Source organism: Drosophila rhopaloa, unplaced genomic scaffold (genome assembly GCF_018152115.1).
Source record: "Drosophila rhopaloa isolate 14029-0021.01 unplaced genomic scaffold, ASM1815211v1 contig_163, whole genome shotgun sequence".
In the NCBI taxonomy this organism is placed as follows: domain Eukaryota; kingdom Metazoa; phylum Arthropoda; class Insecta; order Diptera; family Drosophilidae; genus Drosophila; species Drosophila rhopaloa.
The window spans coordinates 3,039,054-3,058,034 of NW_025335043.1; the positions used below are offsets into that span (position 1 = coordinate 3,039,054).

At 39.3% G+C, this 18,981-nt stretch overlaps 4 protein-coding genes across 6 annotated transcripts; 2 read left to right on the forward strand and 2 right to left on the reverse strand.

Annotated features, from left to right (window-relative positions):
- The first annotated feature begins 115 nt into the window (after positions 1-115).
- Positions 116-3,290, forward strand: LOC108041722 (cleavage and polyadenylation specificity factor subunit 5). Of its 2 annotated transcripts, XM_017119723.2 has the most exons (5): positions 117-494; positions 554-818; positions 1,494-1,659; positions 2,871-2,985; positions 3,050-3,290. In XM_017119723.2, the coding sequence occupies exons 1-5, from the start codon at positions 349-351 to the stop codon at positions 3,069-3,071; spliced, it is 714 nt and encodes a 237-aa protein (XP_016975212.1). In that variant the 5' UTR covers positions 117-348; the 3' UTR covers positions 3,072-3,290. The 2 variants fall into 2 exon arrangements, with proteins under 2 accessions (XP_016975213.1, XP_016975212.1); XM_017119724.2 differs by lacking the exon at positions 3,050-3,290 and having other exon boundaries at positions 116-494; positions 1,830-2,886.
- Positions 3,260-18,910, reverse strand: LOC108041714 (alpha-tubulin N-acetyltransferase 1). Of its 2 annotated transcripts, none has more exons than XM_017119710.2 (7): positions 18,386-18,910; positions 9,757-9,934; positions 9,514-9,669; positions 8,782-9,165; positions 8,035-8,197; positions 5,011-5,069; positions 3,260-4,368 (listed from the first exon to the last, which is right to left on the reverse strand). In XM_017119710.2, the coding sequence occupies exons 2-7, from the start codon at positions 9,861-9,863 to the stop codon at positions 3,855-3,857; spliced, it is 1,383 nt and encodes a 460-aa protein (XP_016975199.1). In that variant the 5' UTR covers positions 9,864-9,934; positions 18,386-18,910; the 3' UTR covers positions 3,260-3,854. The 2 variants fall into 2 exon arrangements, with proteins under 2 accessions (XP_016975199.1, XP_016975200.1); XM_017119711.2 differs by lacking the exon at positions 3,260-4,368 and adding an exon at positions 4,441-4,905 and having other exon boundaries at positions 18,386-18,904.
- Positions 5,344-6,901, reverse strand: LOC108041716 (submandibular gland secretory Glx-rich protein CA). The gene is given in 5 exon segments (XM_017119713.2): positions 5,344-5,791; positions 5,853-6,129; positions 6,131-6,420; positions 6,475-6,570; positions 6,628-6,901. Coding segments are annotated over 5 exon segments (978 nt in total). The 5' UTR covers positions 6,712-6,901; the 3' UTR covers positions 5,344-5,560.
- LOC108041717 (phosphoserine phosphatase) lies at positions 14,609-16,112 on the forward strand. Its single transcript, XM_017119714.2, has one exon. The coding sequence runs from the start codon at positions 14,903-14,905 to the stop codon at positions 15,713-15,715; it is 813 nt and encodes a 270-aa protein (XP_016975203.1). The 5' UTR covers positions 14,609-14,902; the 3' UTR covers positions 15,716-16,112.
- Positions 18,911-18,981: the final 71 nt, after the last annotated feature.

The following is an 18,981-nucleotide window of genomic DNA, read 5'->3' on the forward strand; positions in this document are numbered from 1 at the left end:
ATCTGTAAATGGAAAATAAAATATAATAAGCTATTTAGACAAAACTGAAAATATTTCTTACTTTGTTAAAACAATGCCACAAATCGATAAATTCGATGAACCAGTTCCGTTCATGGGAACCTAATCAATACATTTGCAGCCCTGGACCAGCCGGTTAATTTTTTGCACAAGCGCTGGACGAAAACTGAAAGAAAACGGCGTAAATCGAGGATTAATTAATACCCACATTTGTAAATAAACAATTAAAGTAAGGGTCGCCGTTGGCAAACCAGTTTTCAACGGGTAATCAACGGATTTGGGAGACAAAATAGTCGACCAGTTTTCCCTCGGAGCTGTGTGTATAACAAAATGGCGTCCTCGCAAGTCTCAAACAAATCGGGCTCCGGATGGCCGCGTCGCGGAAGTCAAGGCCAAGCGGATGCAGTCAGCAGCAACAACAACGGCACCCAGAAGTACACCAACCAGGCCCTGACCATCAACCGCACTATCAATCTGTGGGTATTACCTTGTATTAAGAAGATACAATAGATAATAGGTGGATCTGATTTTTTAGTTACCCCCTGACCAACTACACATTCGGCACCAAGGAGCCACTCTTCGAGAAGGACCCATCAGTACCGTCGCGATTCCAGCGGATGCGTGAGGAGTTTGATCGGATTGGAATGCGCAGATCCGTCGAGGGAGTGCTCCTTGTCCACGAGCACGGATTGCCACATGTCCTGCTGCTGCAGCTGGGCACTACATTCTTTAAACTGCCCGGTGGCGAGCTGAACGCCGGTGAGGATGAGGTCGAGGGGCTGAAGCGACTTCTTTCCGAGGTAAATATATAAATCCCTAATAAAAACTAAATGGGTATTTCAGTTACCCCGAATCACTTATCAGTTCTATTAGTTAGGTCTCCAACAAAAGTTCGTGATTTTCTGACAACCAGACAACACCATATTTGATTACATAAAACTTCAGAAGTTTATTTATAAGCAGATCAGGTGTTTAAGATTAAGATTTCGAACGTGATTTACTGTCAACAAGGCAATGCCATATTTTATTACGTACAATTTTCAGAAATGTTTAATGTTTATAGGTACAACCAAAATCCATTCTCACATGTTAAATTTAGGTTTTGAATTGAGTTAGATTTTACTATCAAAATATACTTATCGAGTTAATTTGGCATATATTCAATGATTTTATAACTACTTTCGCTTGTGACTGCAGCTAATAAATTATACATTTTAGTTTCAGAACTCTATTATGTCAGAATCTAAGAAGTCCGCCTAATACGTTAACTAATGTTAATTCTTTCAGCGGTTTTATTGTAATTGTAATCGATTTCGAAGAACTCAATTAAAAGTGATAACAAACAATTCTGATACCCTAGGCTATAGTCTATATCGTGACTTTGTTTATTCATAGGTCTGCTATTATACTTTTCTCTAAAATTAGTTGAACATCATATAAAGTATTTACACTTCTCAACTTTGACTGTTTTATAGACGCTGGGTCGTCAAGACGGTGTGAAGCAGGAGTGGATTGTCGAGGACACCATTGGAAACTGGTGGCGACCGAACTTTGAGCCACCGCAATATCCGTACATTCCGCCGCACATCACTAAGCCCAAGGAGCACAAGCGGCTCTTCCTCGTCCAGCTGCATGAAAAGGGTAAATATCGGCAAGGGGTTTCAAGGGTCTACGAGTAGGTATATCGAGCACACCGTGTATCCAGAATATCCATCTCTCCATGTAATTTATATAACCTTTAGATTTTTTTTGTTTGCCAAAAACCGAATACGCTAACAAACCTCATGTCATATCTTTTCAATGCTGTTTAGATACGGACGGGAACGCCAGTTACGATGTACCCTGAGCTGTTCCATTAGCGCCGTGTGTGTCGTATCTACCCAACTCAACTCTCAAGAGAGCAATGCCATAGAACAACAATCGAGCAAACAGAACATATCAAACAGAAAAGAAACAAACAGATCGCAAAGCGGGCGCAGGCGACCATCCTAGATAGTTTTGTACAACATGTCTCAAATTTAAATTCAAATTGTATTTTGGCTCAGGACTGCGTGTTGGCATATTTTGTTGGTTCCGACTTTTGTCATTTGAAATTCAATGATTGTTCTTGTATTTAATTTTGTAAATATGTCGACATACTTGTGAGACTGAGCGCAGACATGTTATCCCTTTATTTACACATTTATTTATCTCCTAGCTTCTACTCTTACTTTTGTCAAGTGTCATGTGTTGTTCATCTTAAGGTTGTTGTGTATTTACCCAATTCAATCCACCGGGTAGGCAGCAGAGAGCATTGTAACGTTGCTGGCTGTCGCAGTAATGCGCCCAAATCTCGCGTGTTTGGCAGATTTGCGTGCATGCAGGGCAGCCAAGTCGCCAGTCGCTCCTTAAATTAAGCACTCGTTTATGTAAACACAAGCAAAGTACTCTGTTTATACTTTCTTTGGTCCATACTTGCTAATGCTTACGTCTTCGCTGTGCGCTGAACTGAATCGAAGTCAACACAAGCTGAAGCATTTCAGCGCACAAATCGAACCGCACATATCATGTATAATGTTGCTCTTAATGGAAATTATGTTCATATCTGAAATTAGGAGACTTCGCTGGGCCAGCAAAGTGCCGGATGCTTTGCGAGCCGCAGCGAACTCTAGTAATTAGTCTAACGAATCCAACTATGAATGTAAAACATAACGCATACGACTCCTTTTATATCATACGGCAGCGAAACGATTTTTAATATGTAAATTGTACAACCGATTGTAATATCTCTAGATAATATATTCTGTGAATTTAAATGCTCGTTGCTATATCTACATCCATGAATTCTGTCTCTATCGTTTTCTGTAATCTAGCACTATTTGCTGTACCCAAAAATTATAAGCTTGTTGCTGCGCCATTGTTCGAGCTATACGACAACTCGCAAGGTTATGGACCGATCATCTCATCCCTGCCGCAGGCCCTCTGCAGGTAAGTCCCGTGCATTTGGATCTTCGTTACCAGTTCTCCCACTAATGTATTCATTCTCCTACAGATTCAACTTCATCTACATGTAAAGGCAGACAGACGGAGGGATCCACGTCCAGCAATATTTAAGCAGCAGCAGCATCACCAACGATAGCTCTACTTTACAGATTTCAGCACCCTAGATCAGCCCGTAGATTTCCATTTCATGTGTGTGTGTGTAAACGTACATAATTGTATTGCAGATAAAATGGAAAGCCAGGCCCTTTCACTTGGCAAATAGAGTCGACAAAAATTGTGCTTTATTTGTATATCATCATCTTTAATCTATTGCATTTGGGGGTTGTGTTATAAACTAAATGTTAGACAATGTTTGAGAAATGTTGAGTATAGTTATGAAGATGGGTTCTGGCCAACTGGCGCTATCCCTATAGCATGTACTCGCCATAGATTTGTTCGAAATATTCGCGTTTTCTGTAATTGGAAGATACACACAGGTTGGATAACATTAAGGGGTTTTGAGAATCCGCGGTACAAGGCAAAACCAAAATTAAATATGTTTGAAAGTTATCTAGCTCAGTACCGACGGTAATTACTCTACGTACATTTCAATTTGCTATTGTTAACATTAATTCGTGAGGCTCTACGTTTACAGATGCTCTTCGGAGTGCGTGGCTTGTAACAAATGAACAAATTAACAAAAGTCTTTGAAGAAGCTCACAACGAAATCATTGAACTGAAGTACAGGAACCGTTTGGTGTGTTGTTTTGATTAGGTAATACATTCTTAGTGTCTAGATTAATGTTGTTAATTATGCTTATGCCACACGTACAAAAGATGCTAGCAAATATTTCGTGGTTGTCGGCTTGTGACGTTTACCACAACTTATTGTGGTAGAACTTGAGATCGTAGTAGCCCTGATCAGTGAGGCCGCCACCACCACCGCCGGAGGACACGGTGGACATGGCATCCGTGTTATCCTGGCCCGGCGAGGTGACGTCATGACCAGGCGGACGGTTGATCTTAACCACGCCGAAATCTTCGCGCTCCATCTGATCGAACTCCATCTTGCTGCTTGGCATTACGGCCATCCCGACGCCAAACGATCGGTTCTTCATGCCCGTGTGCTGCTTGCTCAGCTGGAAAGCCGGAGGTCTCCGGTTGTCACCAACGATGCTCTCGGCCACCTCAGGGGATCGCACGGATGGGGGAGTCGGAGTGTGGCTCTTTGGCGGCGGTGATGGTGGAGTAATAACCTCCAGTTCGGGTTCCGGTACAACCTCCGGCTCAACTTCAGGCTCCGGCTCAAAGCTGTTGGCCTCCAAGTCGGCCAAACTCTGCCGCTGCAGTTGCTCGGCAATCTCTACAAGATCATGGTTATCATTTCCGCTGTTGGAAGAGTTGTTTAAAGCGATTAAAACTAGACTATATTAAAGATGCCACAAAAACAACAACACTCAATTAATATCATTGATTTTATTGTTCGAGAAAAAAAACGAAAATAAGTTACGACCAACAATTATGTAGTTAAATGTTAAATGATAAGTTATATGTTGTAATCACAATTTGTCAGGTATTTTTGTATGTCTTGTGTAACGGTTCCGATTTAGAGGGTTGATACTCTTTTCAGGTTTTTTTTTGCTGTGGTTGTTTTCTTGTGTTGTGTGGTGTTGGGTGGTGGTGTTGGTTTTGGTGGTGGGTGGTGGCATGCGGCAAGTGCAGCTTCTTCTGCTTGTACTCGTACATTAAGTAAATTCATCGATTGTATAAATTAACTAGGCAAAAATATAAATAATTTGCTAAAATCAAAGCTTTGTACAATGGTTGTAATGTCGATATTTTAGTTTATCTAGTTTTGAATTATATTTCTTTTGTATGTGAAGCAGCCGTGTGCAATTTTTGTGGGTTGGCTTTATCTATTTGATTCTGAAAGACAAACGAAAAGAACAAAATGAAACCCAAATGAAAACCAGACACAAAATGATAATGCTAAGGCAGTTAGGTATTATAAATATAATGGTGCGTATTTACCTGTTCGATTCTGCACTGCCATTGCCTTTTCCACCCTTCGAGCTGCCAGCATGAATTATCTGAAAATTGAGAAATTTATTAGGCCAAACTCGGGGGAAATCATTAAAGATAAGATCAGTCTATTAACTTATATTAATACCCACTTCGTGGGCCATACAATTCAATGAATTTCTCTATTAATTGCCAGCTTTACGACTTAATATAAATCCTATGTACAAAACGCAAACTAGTTTGTGTTGCCCCAAAAACAGCCACTTGGCACGCAGCCAAAACACCACGATTTAGGGGTTGATTTCACTTTTGTTGACCAACTCTTTTTAACTGCAAGTGAAATCCAAAGTATAACTTTTTAATTTAATTATTTTAATTGTACAATTTAATATGTTCGGCCACAAACTGATTGTACTACACGATTTTATCAGGGTGGAGATTTTAGTAGTTTAACTATGTCTTAAAAACATTTTTAAATAGTCGTCGCTACTTTAAAACAAAACAGAAGAGTAATGCACTCGAAATTTGGTGCATTTCACTGGGTCTTGGATTTTATATTTTACTGAACAGGTAAGCCGGCATCTCCATGTCCAAGCTCCGGAGTTCGCACTAAGTAAATGGTGGTTTGGCAGTTGGGGCATGTGGTGCACATCTCGGCATCCGGTGGCGCTGCAGCTCCGCCACCGTTTTCCCTGGGCACATTGCCGCCGGCTCCTCCTCCTGGAGCCGCTACTCCTCCGGCTGCTGGTGGAGTTGCTTGTGGAGCACCGGCAGCTGCTGGCTGCGAGGGCTGTGGGTCAGGGCGGTAATTTATCTCTTCGAAGGTTTTCTAAAAACCTGCTCATATTTACATATCCGTGCTGAGGCATCTGATGTTGCGGTTGCAACTGATGTTGCTGCTGGGTTGCATACTTATTCTGCATTTGTGCATCTGCTTGTTGGGCTACTTGTTGCTGTTGCTCGTAACCTGCCTGCTGTTGCATTTGCTGCTGCTGCTGTTGATGGACATGAGCCCGTCCAGAAGGAGCTGGCTCCAGACGAGTGGGCTGCCCAGCAGCCGGTTGCATGTATTGCTGTTGCAATTGTTGCTGCGAGGGCATTGCCGCGGGCGGGCATTGCTGCGCTTCCCGATCAAGGAGGCTGCTGTTGCTGCTGCTGCTGATTTGGATCCTGGCCACCGGCAACGCGAATAGGAGCCACTGCAGCCGAGCCCTGCTGTCCAGCAGGTACCCCTCCCGGAGCGGCCTGCGACATGTTTTCCCTGTCCAGGCCAGAATGACGAACCCTGGGCGGCCGGGCAAAGGCATTTGAAGCCAGGAAAGCCTCATCCACATCCTGCAAGCCAGAACGACGCTGGAATGGATTCTGATTGCGAACGGTGCCGCTACGACTTAGGGCGTCCAAAGGACTCTTGCGAGGCTGTGATTAGGTTATCATTTGGATGCAACACTGCTAACCTGGGAGGCGTCTTACATTCTCTGGATTCCGGCCCTGGCTGGGCGTCAGACTGACCTGACTGGCCTGCTTGTGTCCCACGGCTACTCCACCTCCACCGCCGCCATGGCGTGACTATAAGCCGAGTTATTCAGTCATCATTTGGAGGAGAATTTTATTTGACCAACTTACAGCCACGCTCGTCTTGGAGGCATGATAGCCACCACCACCACCGCCTTGGCGTGCCCCGGAGGCATTACCACGTTTGGGATCCATAAATTAAATCACTGGAAATTAGTAAGCCGCACGAAAAACTTGGCACAAATCGCGACGAAACTATTTGATGATTTTTTTCAAGTTAAAAAAAAGGTATAAAATACAAATATATTTTTGTACACAGAAAGTCGAAAGAGCTATCCAACCGCTATCGAGTATAAATTTGAACTGAAGTAAAGCTGGAGCGATGTGAGGGTTTACAATCGACAGATGGACAGCCGGCACCCGGCCAACTAGGATTGTGGTTCTTTCAAAAATATTTATCACTTAGGGTTTGTAGTTTTTTAAAGGTATTAAATAGTTCAAAAGTAGTCAGGTTTTATGTCTAATATCAACACATTTACAATAGACTAGTAATTATACCCTTGCAGAGAGTATTATAATTTCATAAAAAATTTTGAAAAAAAAAAAAAAAAAAAAAACCAAAAAAAAAAAAAAAAAAAAAAAAAAAAAAAAAAAAAAAAAAAAAAAAAAAAACCCTCCCCTTTTCCCCCCCCCCCCCCCCTTTTTAAACCAACAAACAAAAAAAAAACTAAAAAATTAAAAAAAAAAAAAAAAAAAAAAAAAAAAAAAAAAAAAATAAAAAAAAAAAAAAAAAAAAAAAAAAAAAAAAAAAAAAAAAAAAAAAAAAAAAAAAAAAAAAAAAAAAAAAAAAAAAAAAAAATTAAAATTTTAAAAAAAAAAAAAAAAAAAAAAAAAAATAATTAAAAAAAAAAAAAAAAAAAAAAAAAAAAAAAAAAAAAAAAAAAAAAAAAAAAAAAAAAAAAAAAAAAAAAAAAAAATAAAAAAAAAAAAATAAATATTTATAAAATAAAAAAAAAAAAAAAATTTAAAAATTTTTTTTTAATAAAAAAAAAAAAAAAAAAAAAAAAAAAAAAAAAAAAAAAAAAAAAAAAAAAAAAAAAAAAAAAAAAAAAAAAAAAAAAAAAAAAAAAAAAAAAATAAAAAAAAAAAAAAAAAAAAAAAAATTAAAAAAAAAAAAAAAAAAAAAAAAAAAAAAAAAAAAAAAAAAAAAAATAAAAAAAAAAATAAAAAAAAAAATAATTTTTTTTAATTTTTTTTTTTTTTTTTTTTTTTTTTTTTAAATTATCTTTGGCTTTATCAAGTACTTCAAACTTATATATACAAACTTATATATAGCGGATTTGATTTATAACTTATTAAAATACATTTTTGTCTAACTAAATTAAACCAACTAACGTTTGCATTACTTTCATTTATCCAAAATTAAATTTCACAAATTATCAATATCAAAACTAAAAACCCCATTAGCCCTAGGGAATGGGTCCTTAATCTTGGCAGTTAAGTAAAGTGTTTCAGTACCTCGGCCATGCTGCAAGTGGGACGACGGGCCCCATATCGTCCGGTCGGAGAGATCTGTGTGATCTGCTGGATCAGCACATTTGGGGTTGTCTGCTGCTGGGAACCACGCCGCCGGTTAGAATCCTCGCCCAGGTAAGTAGCACCAAAGAGCTGTGTGTTAGGACTGTTGACGATGTGGTGTGATCGTTAGTTATCATTGGTTAGCAATTAGCGCGTCATGTGGAGAAAGATTTAAGCATCATTAATGACTTAGGATTAGGAATGATATAAGCAATTTTAAATCTCTGTATATCAATAGCTTAACATTTGATCCCTTTGTAAAAGAAAGCAATGGGGTTAAATTGAACGATTATAAAGAGTTATCTGTTAGTAAGTTAACCAATTTTTATAAATTGCTCACTTTTAAGAAAGGAGTTCTAAAGCACTTTTGAAAAATTTTCTTAAGTAGCAAAACAAGTCGTATATAAGAATTAAGAAAGCGAAGCAAGCAACAGGCCACCATTAAAGTAACGTTATTAATCAACTCCGACCGAGTTTTATCGATCAGCGGGCTTCCTACGGCAAACAAACAAACAAATCTAGAGTCCGATTTGCATACGATATGCAAATGGGGCCAAAAGAAATGGCCAACTGAGGCCGAAAGTGAAATGTTTCCTGCAGCGGCGAAAGCAACGCCTTAATTGCCACGGACTGCGCCAGGTGGGTAAATCAGGAAAGGCGACGCCTCCTCCGCACCAATCCACTCACCTGTTTGTGATGTGCAGGCCATTCTGGGTGCGCTGCGGCGACTGGGCGTGGCCGTGTCCATTTGCTGAGGCCGCATCGTTGAAGAATCCCTCGTAGAGTACAAAGTTATTCGCCTGCGGAATGACCCGCTGTAATCCGTAATGCTTACTGAGGAAACCCAGAAGCTTTTCTGACGGCCGGTCCACGGAGCACTTTAGTGGCGTCCACTGCTCTTCGCTTAGCATTGTCTGGAAAAGACGCTTTCCCAATCCGGCGCGTTGACGGGACTCGTGCACATAGAAGTCCAGAATGGATGGAGCCTGCTCCACCTTGCGCGTCTGCCCGGACTCGTCGAACAAGTAGAGATCCTTGGTGCCCACCTTAAGGAGACCCGTGACGGCGCCACTGAAAATGGTTACACATTATTTTAGTTTGAAATGTTTTGATTTTATTAATTGAATTATAAAATAACGATGATGATGGATGAATTATGCCATAACTTCGTATAGCCATTATATAAATATGCCTTTATTAAACCAATTTGTTGATCTAGACAATTGATCAACAAATTGGTTTTCATCCATTATTTTTAAGATGTTTAATGTTTTTAATTTAATTTATAGGAATCACAGAAGATAAAAATATATGCTTTATGGAAGACAAAAAAAAATTAGATCTACTAGAAAAAAAAACTAATTAGAAAACGCTCTGGTAAAAATTATATTAATGCTCTCCCTGCTCTAGACTACTTACTTTTGACCCGCCTCACTATCCGCCAGCAGATAGATGGTCTGGTTATCGGACATCCTCAGACGTTGGGCCGTGGTCACCGGCTTGCTGAGACCCTGCGAGGTGGCCGAGAGCTGGCCCAGCCGGTCGATGATCTCCGACATCTTGGAGGTGGCATCTCTGCGTGCGTGGGTGAGTGTGGAAAGCGTATCGGTTAGTCGGATCGGGAATTTTAGATCACACTCCGCGTACAATTTCAATACTCACAAACACTGACGCCGATCGCCGCGGAATGTGTGCGGCAGGAGGTTCGATGTCACCTTGATAATTGGCTGCGGAAACAGCGGCTTGATATCGAAGCGGAACTCCACCATTATGTTGCCCCTCGATTGTTCTTTTAGTCTCTAGTTGGTGTACTTGGTGTGTGTGTGTATGAGCACAGCCCCTGCAATTGAGAAATGAGAATTGCGAATTTAATGGAGCGTTGCGAAAGCGGTGCGCAAACAATTTGATTATCTGATGCCGCTCGAATCAGCCCGACTTTGGCTCACAGCTTTGTCTATTTCGTTGTGGGAAACGCTGCACATGCAATCAAGCCAATCATTGTTGCTTTTGCCCACGTCCCGCCTTCGTCAATGATTCAGCAGATGCAAGCCCACACGTGTATACTTTGGGAAAACTTAGTATTTAAATTTATTAGAGTGCCTAAATATTGAAAGCAAGATGGAATTCCACAAATTTCAACTGCTACAGAGAAGTACAATTTTTAATGATTAAATTTTGTAGGATAGGGATATCGAAATCAAAAGTCATATTTAATTAAGTCTGAAAAGCGGATAACTCTCTCCAGTTGGTTTGACAATAAGACCTGCTCTTACATTTTTTTTTTTTTTTTACTATTTAATTTGAATGTTATTGGGATATTCATGACAATTTTTGTGAGTGTTCTTTTGGGGGCAAAGGCTCGCCATCAGCATTTCATTTGCTTCTGTTGTCGACTCCGCCTGTTGACCCAAATCATCGCATTAGGGTCGGATTACAATCGAAACTGTTGCGTTCGGCGGGGAATCCTTTTCGAAGGGAATAGGGATAAAGCTTCCGTTTCGAGGGCGTGTCTGTCAGGACGAACCGTTAGTCGCTTGCATGCCACTACCGCCTTTGTTAATTTGCGGAGTGCAACGAACCCTGAGAACTCAGGGAATGACGATAACGCAGAGCAGAGCTTTCAATTGTAATTACCTTTGATGGGGAGGGCAACAAAACTTTTTGCCTTTGTTACGGTTTTGTCAGGGGAAAAGTTAAACAACTCTCTGCCAGCTTCGCAGTTAGCAGCGCTGCCTGAGTTTCCAATGCGATAGCAACAGAAAAGCCATTGTCGGCAAATGACGTGTTTTCATTTCGTTTTTACATATCAACAACACCTACAGCTGTTTTCAAAGTAATAGTACTACAGAAGTTTAAAATCGTTTGGGTTTAACCACTGAAATCAAAAACATGAATTTGAAATGAAAAAAAAACTAGTTATTGAGATCTATTAGATAATATAAATTCAAACCAATATAAGCATTAGTAATATATATATAATATCTTTGCATTCCTGTAAACGTATTTACGAAATGTCCTTAGAACTGTAGTATGCCACTAAAACCTCATTAAATTTGTAGAGATTTCTTAATTTGTTCCGATTAAGACATTTGACCTTTACATTTCTAGCAAAGCCTCATTTTCTAGGGGGTTTAGGAACCACCTTCTTTTTTGAACATAATTGCTAAGAATATTAAGTACAAAATATTTAAAAATAATAAGTAATCAACAACAGCTATTCAGTACTGATTTTTTGACTTCGGCTGTGAGTTGCACACACGTACAGTGGCCCCCAGCAAAGGGGACTACCTTGTTGTTGTTATTGCAATGGCTGTTTATTTTCCAGTGCTAAACCGTTGACGTTGCCATACACAAAATCAGCCCACTTTGTAACTGTTTATGATCCAACAGCAAGCGATGCAAAACAAAAATACAAGACGACAAAATAACGAGAACAACAAAGAAAACCACGAACCGCATAAGGAGTGAATAAGAGAGAGAAAATGCACTTCTTGAGCTCCCCTTTTTGCTCCACTTGTAAATGTGTCAAGTGAGTTTGTCTCTCTCTGGCTTACATTATACTTCATACCTGAAGGTGTGTAGTTAATGTGAGAGCGTGAGAGAGTTAATCAGCGGAATTAAAATCGCGTGCAGCAATAAACAAGTCAAGTGTTTGAAAGGAAAGGGGGATCGTCACAATATTACGGTTAATCAGTAGACAGCACAAAAACAACTCGGCATGGAAACAATAAATGGTTGAGAAATAATCAAATAATCGAGAGGTGCAGACAATTGGCAAAACAAATATGTATAAATAGTCATTTTCCAATTAATCTGCCTGGTGATGAAAATTAATACAGCAATTTCACGCAGCCTTCAGTCTAGAGCTATAGCTAAATTAGCCTAGCCTATCAGCTGTCGGCTGGAAAAACAATCCTACAAAGTGTCGTGTCATTATGCAAGCCTCCGGCTTTCCGACTCAAAGTGGGCGGCAATAGTTGGGGGTGTGGCCGGGAGCTCAATTACGAGGCAGCTGGCAACTGCCTCACCAAATTCCATGTTGCTATAAATGAACGAGCAGTAGACATTCCATAAAAGTAACTTTTAAAGGGATTGTTTCAGGCACGATAAATTACTTGATTTTCTATTAATTCCAATTGTCGATATAAAGTTATCGAGGATCACTTTCCCTGACAAAAATTTAAAATTTAATTTAATTTGTAGGTTTTAAAAAAATTTTAAATCATTCATCTTAACAAAAAAAATATTATTATTATAAATGTAAATATTATATCTAAAATCGAGTCCCAAATGTTCTTAAAGTGTTCGAATTAGCAGTTGGACTGCTCAATGAATTTTTCGTAAATTTGAACCATTATCGCGTCAAGCACTCGATGGGCATAATAAATTAGCCAGCTCAGGTACTTTGCCGGGCGTTTCGGATCAGGTGACGAGCCTACCTCTATACTTTGTATGTCCATGGAAAGTATACAAAATGGAAACGGACTTGGCTGGAAATTTATGCAGCAACAAGGTCAATCAATAAATGCAGACCCGAAAGGAACACCCAAAAACCAAAGACGGGTTGCCAAGGCAAGGGAAAAGTCAAACTAAAAAAATAACGACAAACGACAGGTGCCGCAGCCGCTGACAGGCTCAGGTAAAGGTGCAGGTGTGGTTCCTGTCGCTCTTTCCCAGTATTTTCTTTCCTATAAGGTTCCTTGGTCGCTCAAGGCAACGGCAATTAAAAAGAGTCAACTGTTTACGGCTTTGTTTAGTGTAAGTCGTTGGCCGAAGTAAGCTTTAAATATGCATGAGAACATGTTCAAGCATGCACATGCACGCACAACACGCAAAGAATTTTTTATCGTTATCGATAACGTGTCATCGCTGGCAATGAAATACTTTTTTGCGGTCTCGCAAAGTTGTTTTGTTGTTTTTGCACTGTTTACCACAAACGAACGATCGCGAACGGTCAAAACAACTTGTTATTCTACAAATGCGAAAAATTGCCATAGCGACGATAACAGCAATAAACCGCAGAGGGAATTGCATTTGCAGCCCCCACTGTTGTTTTTGTCGCTTGCAATGCACGCGCCTCGCTTTGTAGTTGATTTGTATCTAATTACCGGAGACTAAAACAAGAATCGAGAGTTATTAAGAGAGAAAAAATGGGAGAAGATTCTCAGCTTACGTTACAACATACATATGACGTTGCAATAGTAGCTTAAAATTGCATCAGAATGTCCGATACAGTTTAAATAGAATTCCCGGCGTTTTAAAAATACTCAAAGCTCTAATCAGCTGAGATTTCGGTTATTTTCCACATCAATGATTAATTGTGAAAGCAAAAAAGAAAGTATTAAAAACAAGGGAGATCAACCAGACACAAAAAGTACACTGCGCATTAAAGCTGATAAGGGCCATTTCAAATAAAGTCTAACTTTAAAATTTGGTTTAAACCTGATAAAATATGAATTATAGGATAATTAATAATTTGAATAGCTATTGACTTTGTTTTTGTTAATATGAATTCAAAACCAAACAATTTTAAAATAATATTTAAAAGAAAGTTGACAAAGATTCCCTTACCAATCTTAAATTAACGGATAAATAAAAATTTGTAAAAATCAAGAAAATAAATGTTTGATTTACAAGGATCTTGGGTTCGTGCTAAAGAATACAGACTGTCATCAGACCAATTTCAAGAACCGGGGTCATAAATGCCACACTTGTTATTTGTTTTGAGGTAGTCTTCCGATGCCTAGACCCAACTCCCGTCTCCTGGCAATCACCCAGTGTTAAATGGTGCCACAAAAGATAAGGCATGATGGTCTGCTGCTGGAAAATCCAGTTCCAGGCGGTTCTTCTAAACACTCGAGTGTCGCGGGTTTAATGACAGCTAAATCATAATTGTTTCTATTGTTTTTTTTTTTGTGATAAGCAGACATCGTCGCATTCATGCAGCACATGTTGGGTTCAAAGGTTCTTGTCCACCCAAAGCAGTTCTCTCTCAATTGAAACTGATTAAATAAGAATTGAGCGTAATTCGCGGATAAAAAATGAAGAAAGGGTGATCTGAAAGTCGTTTAAGTCTCACCAAAAATATAAACAGTTGTGAATTTGTAACATACAAACATATCTCTCGCACACTTGTAATGCTTATCGTTCGATCGCTGCACAGAAAAAAAATCAGGTCAATATCAAATTGAAATCAGCATGACAAAAGTATATACAAAATGTGTATATTTTTGTGTATATATTTTTATGCATTCCTTTACGAAAGATTAATGTCATAATAAACCAGAGCGTAGATCATATGCCGATGTTTAAGGAAGTCCAAGTTCACATCGCTCTCCTCTGACCAATAAATTCTTTAAATTTTTTCAGGTTTATAAATATAGTTTTGATTTTTAATATATTTAATATCAGTTTTTCTTTCGGTGTGGTCAGTGAAAAAGGAGAGAACGACAAAGAGAGAACCCGCTTTTGTGTGCGTTGAGCGGGTTTTCTTAAAAGGGCGATCGAGTGTTTTTGAGTCACTTGTAAAAAATCAGTCATCGTGAGCAGTTCGACTAAAGAAAACCCGCTAGCACACAAAACAAAACCACTTATCAAACAAAAACAAATAACAGCTGGGCAGCAACGCGAAGCGCGTGTGCAAAAAGAAACGAGAAAACATACACAAAAAGCACAAGATATTGAGATACACAAAAAAAGAAGCAGCGGAAAATTTTGGAGACCAAACAAAGCCGAAGCTTTTACGTCAAGCGGTAAATCCATAGATATAAAATAAACCCGAAAAATCACAACGTGTTCGCCGGTCAAAATGAGCGGTTCCGTTTTGAGTTTGACGCGTCCTGCAGCAGCCACAAATGGCCATCATCTTTTGGCCAAGCAGTTAAATTGCAATGCCAATGGCACTTCGGGAGGGGCGGCCAAAACCACCGTGGCCTCGGCCATAACACCACCCAAACAACCCCAATTGGCGGCCAAGGTCATCCAGCAGTCGCAGATTGTCTGTTTCGATGTGGATTCCACGGTGATTTGCGAGGAGGGCATCGATGAGCTGGCCGAATATTGCGGCAAAGGAAGCGAGGTGGCGCGAGTGACAAAGGAGGCGATGGGCGGGGCTATGACCTTCCAGGATGCTCTCAAAATAAGGTTGAACATCATTCGGCCCACCCAACAGCAAGTAAGGGATTTCATCCAAGAACGACCCAGTACACTGAGCAAAAACGTGAAACGCTTCGTTGCCCACCTGAAGGCGGAGGGCAAGCAGGTTTACTTGATCTCGGGCGGATTCGATTGCCTCATAGCTCCCGTGGCCAACGAATTGGGAATACCCCTAAATAATGTCTATGCCAACAAGATGCTGTTCGATTATTTGGGCGAATATGATAGCTTTGACATCACCCAGCCCACATCGCGTTCCGGAGGAAAAGCAGAGGCCATTGCCCTGATAAAGAAGGAGAATAGTGAGGACTCCCTCATCACCATGATCGGCGATGGAGCCACCGATCTGGAGGCCGTGCCGCCAGCGAACTATTTTATTGGTTTTGGTGGTAATGTCGTACGCCCGGAGGTCTATCGCCGGGCACAGTATTACGTAACGGACTTTGAGCAGCTGATGGGGCAATGAGATATAACAACGGCGGGGGAGTGGCGAATTTAGTATTTGAAATCAACGTGTTATAGCTCTTAGTGGTGCACATGCTACAGTCTGAGAATGTGTGTAAATGTATGTACTATAGTCTGTAATTAAATACCAATAAAAAGCGATAGTAAAATAAAAAAAAAACGAACAAGTGAAGTGAAATCGCACGAGGTGAATTTGTTACTGTTATTCTTACAGATAATGTTAGACGTGCGCTGTTAGTGACGCAGCACATGTTGTAAAAATACAGGGTGCGCCATAATTAAACCAATTGTTTTCGCACAGTTAATAAAATTGAAATGTTTTTTTAACAATAATCAAAAACTAAGTTGGAAAGGATTCTAATCGAATAAAACATGAAATCTTTTATTTATTTATAGTGCATGAACATCTTTCTTTTTATTCTGAAGGAATCCAGAAAATTCAAAGTTGTATTTAAAAGGTTCTAGGAGATACTACAAAAAATATATTTTGATTTAAAGTGAACCATTAGAAAATTGCTGTTATAAACAAATTTAGTTCGAAAATAAAATAAATGAATTACTATAACTATAAGGAAAATTTTTTTGAGAGTTTATGTGGGAAGAAGCAAATTTAATTTTGTTGATTGTTATTTTGGCATGATAAGATATTTATTAATCTAAGATGGAAATAAAAGTTACTGCCTTTTTAATAGAAAAAGGTACTATTTGTCGTCCTTATTTATATCTAGCAAGCTGATTGGCTCCATATCATAGGCCAATTAAAGCCTAAAACCCTAACATTTTTGGCCTTGTATAGCAATTAGCAGTTGTTAATCTTTTTTTGGGCCAATGGTTTTAGAAAGTTCTCTTTCCTTGTAAATAAAGTTCGACCCTAAAACGGATTAGCCTCGGAATACTAACGTCTATCAAAATCAGAAAACCGTTTACACTCAAAAACCTGTAATTATTTGCCCTTTAAACAGAATTAAAAAAATTAAAACAGTGGTGATGTTTAAAAGTTAGGAACAAAACACAAAAGCAAGGGAATGAATTCCCAGAGAATAATAATAAGGGTTACTGAAAGCTAGAGAAATTTCTACAGCACATAAGCTGTAATAAAGGTCACTGAAAGCTAGAGAAATTTCTACAGTACATAAGCTGTAATGTCCCTTGGTTGGCATATGTAATTCTTTGTATTTCACTTTTGATATCTAGAGCAAAGGAAACTACTTAAAGCTACCACTAAAAATATAGATATTAGGTATTTTTAGGTCTTTTGTATTGTTCTATGGCAAAGATTCATTGTGTATATATTTTCGAACTAACTAAAAAGATAAAAACAGATTCAAAGCCTCAAAATTATTGTGTCTATGCATGAACAGCTGTTTCTTCATTTTCGATTAAAGACCAAGCGCCTAATTGCCCAAGCTTGATTTCCTTTCGATTTTAGCACGAAGGTGCCAGCAATTGGCGACTCCATAGGCCGTTTAAACCAGAAAACAACGCCTTCTGTAGCAATTATCAATTGCTTTAATCGAGACTCCGGAGGAGTTAAAACAGTTGGCAAGCAAAAAAAACAACAAAAAACCAAGGCCGAAACGTGGGTGTCCGCGTCGGGCAGTAAACCATGAATGGAACGGGTGGTTTGGCGGTCAACGTCATCGTGTTTAATTGACGGCGGGAAACGCTTTGAGCCAGCTTAAATGTGAACCATATTAGGCGTGATTCGACTGCCGTTTGATCGGCATAGGGGCGTGAATTAAGGCCAGGCTGCAGTCGCACGCAGAACGGGAAGAAAGCAGCCGCCGATGAGATCACCTTCCTAATGAACGATGCTTAAATGGGATCTGTTTTGCCCTGCAGCCCTAATGAATCACTTTTTTTTTTTGGTAAACTAAAATAGAAATTCTGTAAAGGTGACTTCAAAAAGTTAAAATCTCTTCTTGCTATTTTAATTCTTTAGCGAGATCCTGGTTTTAAAATATCAATGTTAAAATTATGATATTTTATAAAATTAAGTTTTTAGTAGTCATCCCTAATACATTATTTTAAATCTTTTTTAATTACTAATAATGGCTATATTTCATATTGATGGTGTTCTATTTACTTATTGAGGATAAGGCATTAAAATAAAAGGGCCAATTGGTCTTTCGAAAATTTGGAAACTTACTTAAAGAAACCCCACTGAAGGTAACTTTTTTATTTAAATTAATGGTTAAAATCTTAGAATTTGCTTAGTATTTTGGTCATGACATCAGAAGCTCGAAACATATATGTAAATATACATCTTTTAAATTTTAAAATCTAAGTCTAATATTTTATTGCAAATTTGGAAAATGACGCACTTTTTGGCCATCCTGTCTGTCTGTTGGTAATGTCTTGACAACAAAACCCGACATTTGAATAGGGACTTTGGAGATTGATTAATTGGTCAAAGTTTCGAGTCTTCGATTTATCGAAGTTCCACTGTAAATTCCACGCAAATAAATCTTTTTTTGGCTATATCCCAATGGCCGCTGCTGTCTTTTGATAATGACTTCAGAGCCCAGTCGCATGACGTAAAGATGTTTTATTTATGTGCCCACTGAGCCACACTACAGCGGCACGAACGCGAAAGCGGTGGGCAGCGGAATGGAAATGGATATGAAAATGGCATAAACGTAAACAGAAAGCTTGACGAGGGCAGACTCACCGCAACGGTAAAAAAGTAAAACAGCAACCTCGGAGGGATTGGGCTTGAAAATATATCTCACGGCTATACGAGTGCTCGTTCCAGTTTCCAGTGGCGCTACGGATGCACGCACTACTCCGGCTTTTTTGCTGCACTTTTCGCTTTCGGATGCTGCGCGTTGAGATGCGGGCGTATCTATCTCTCTCACTTAGACATTCGCGGGAGAGGGAGTCTTATATTGATTTTGAAATTTGTTTTAATCCGGCCAAAAAAATGTTTACGAGAGCTGTGTCTCCCGTATTTCCGTATTTGTTTTGCTCTAACACATAATTCCACACCTGGTGATTCGCCGCTGGTTTGTTGCTTTTGTTTGTTTGTGTATGTATACGCGCCGTGGGAAATCGAAGTAAAGAGCCGGATGGCCGTAACGTGGATATTGCACGAAAGTCGGTTAAAAACTGAGCAGCGTTTGCGGCGAGCACAGATTTTTGGGGGTGAAGTGGTTAACTGTGGAGCCAGATGCGAAGCTTTGGCTTGCAACACAGTGGTGGCAGGCTGTTGATTTACCTATCGATAGTTTGGCGATGGGAGTTTCGAAAGTGTCAGTCACTCACAGC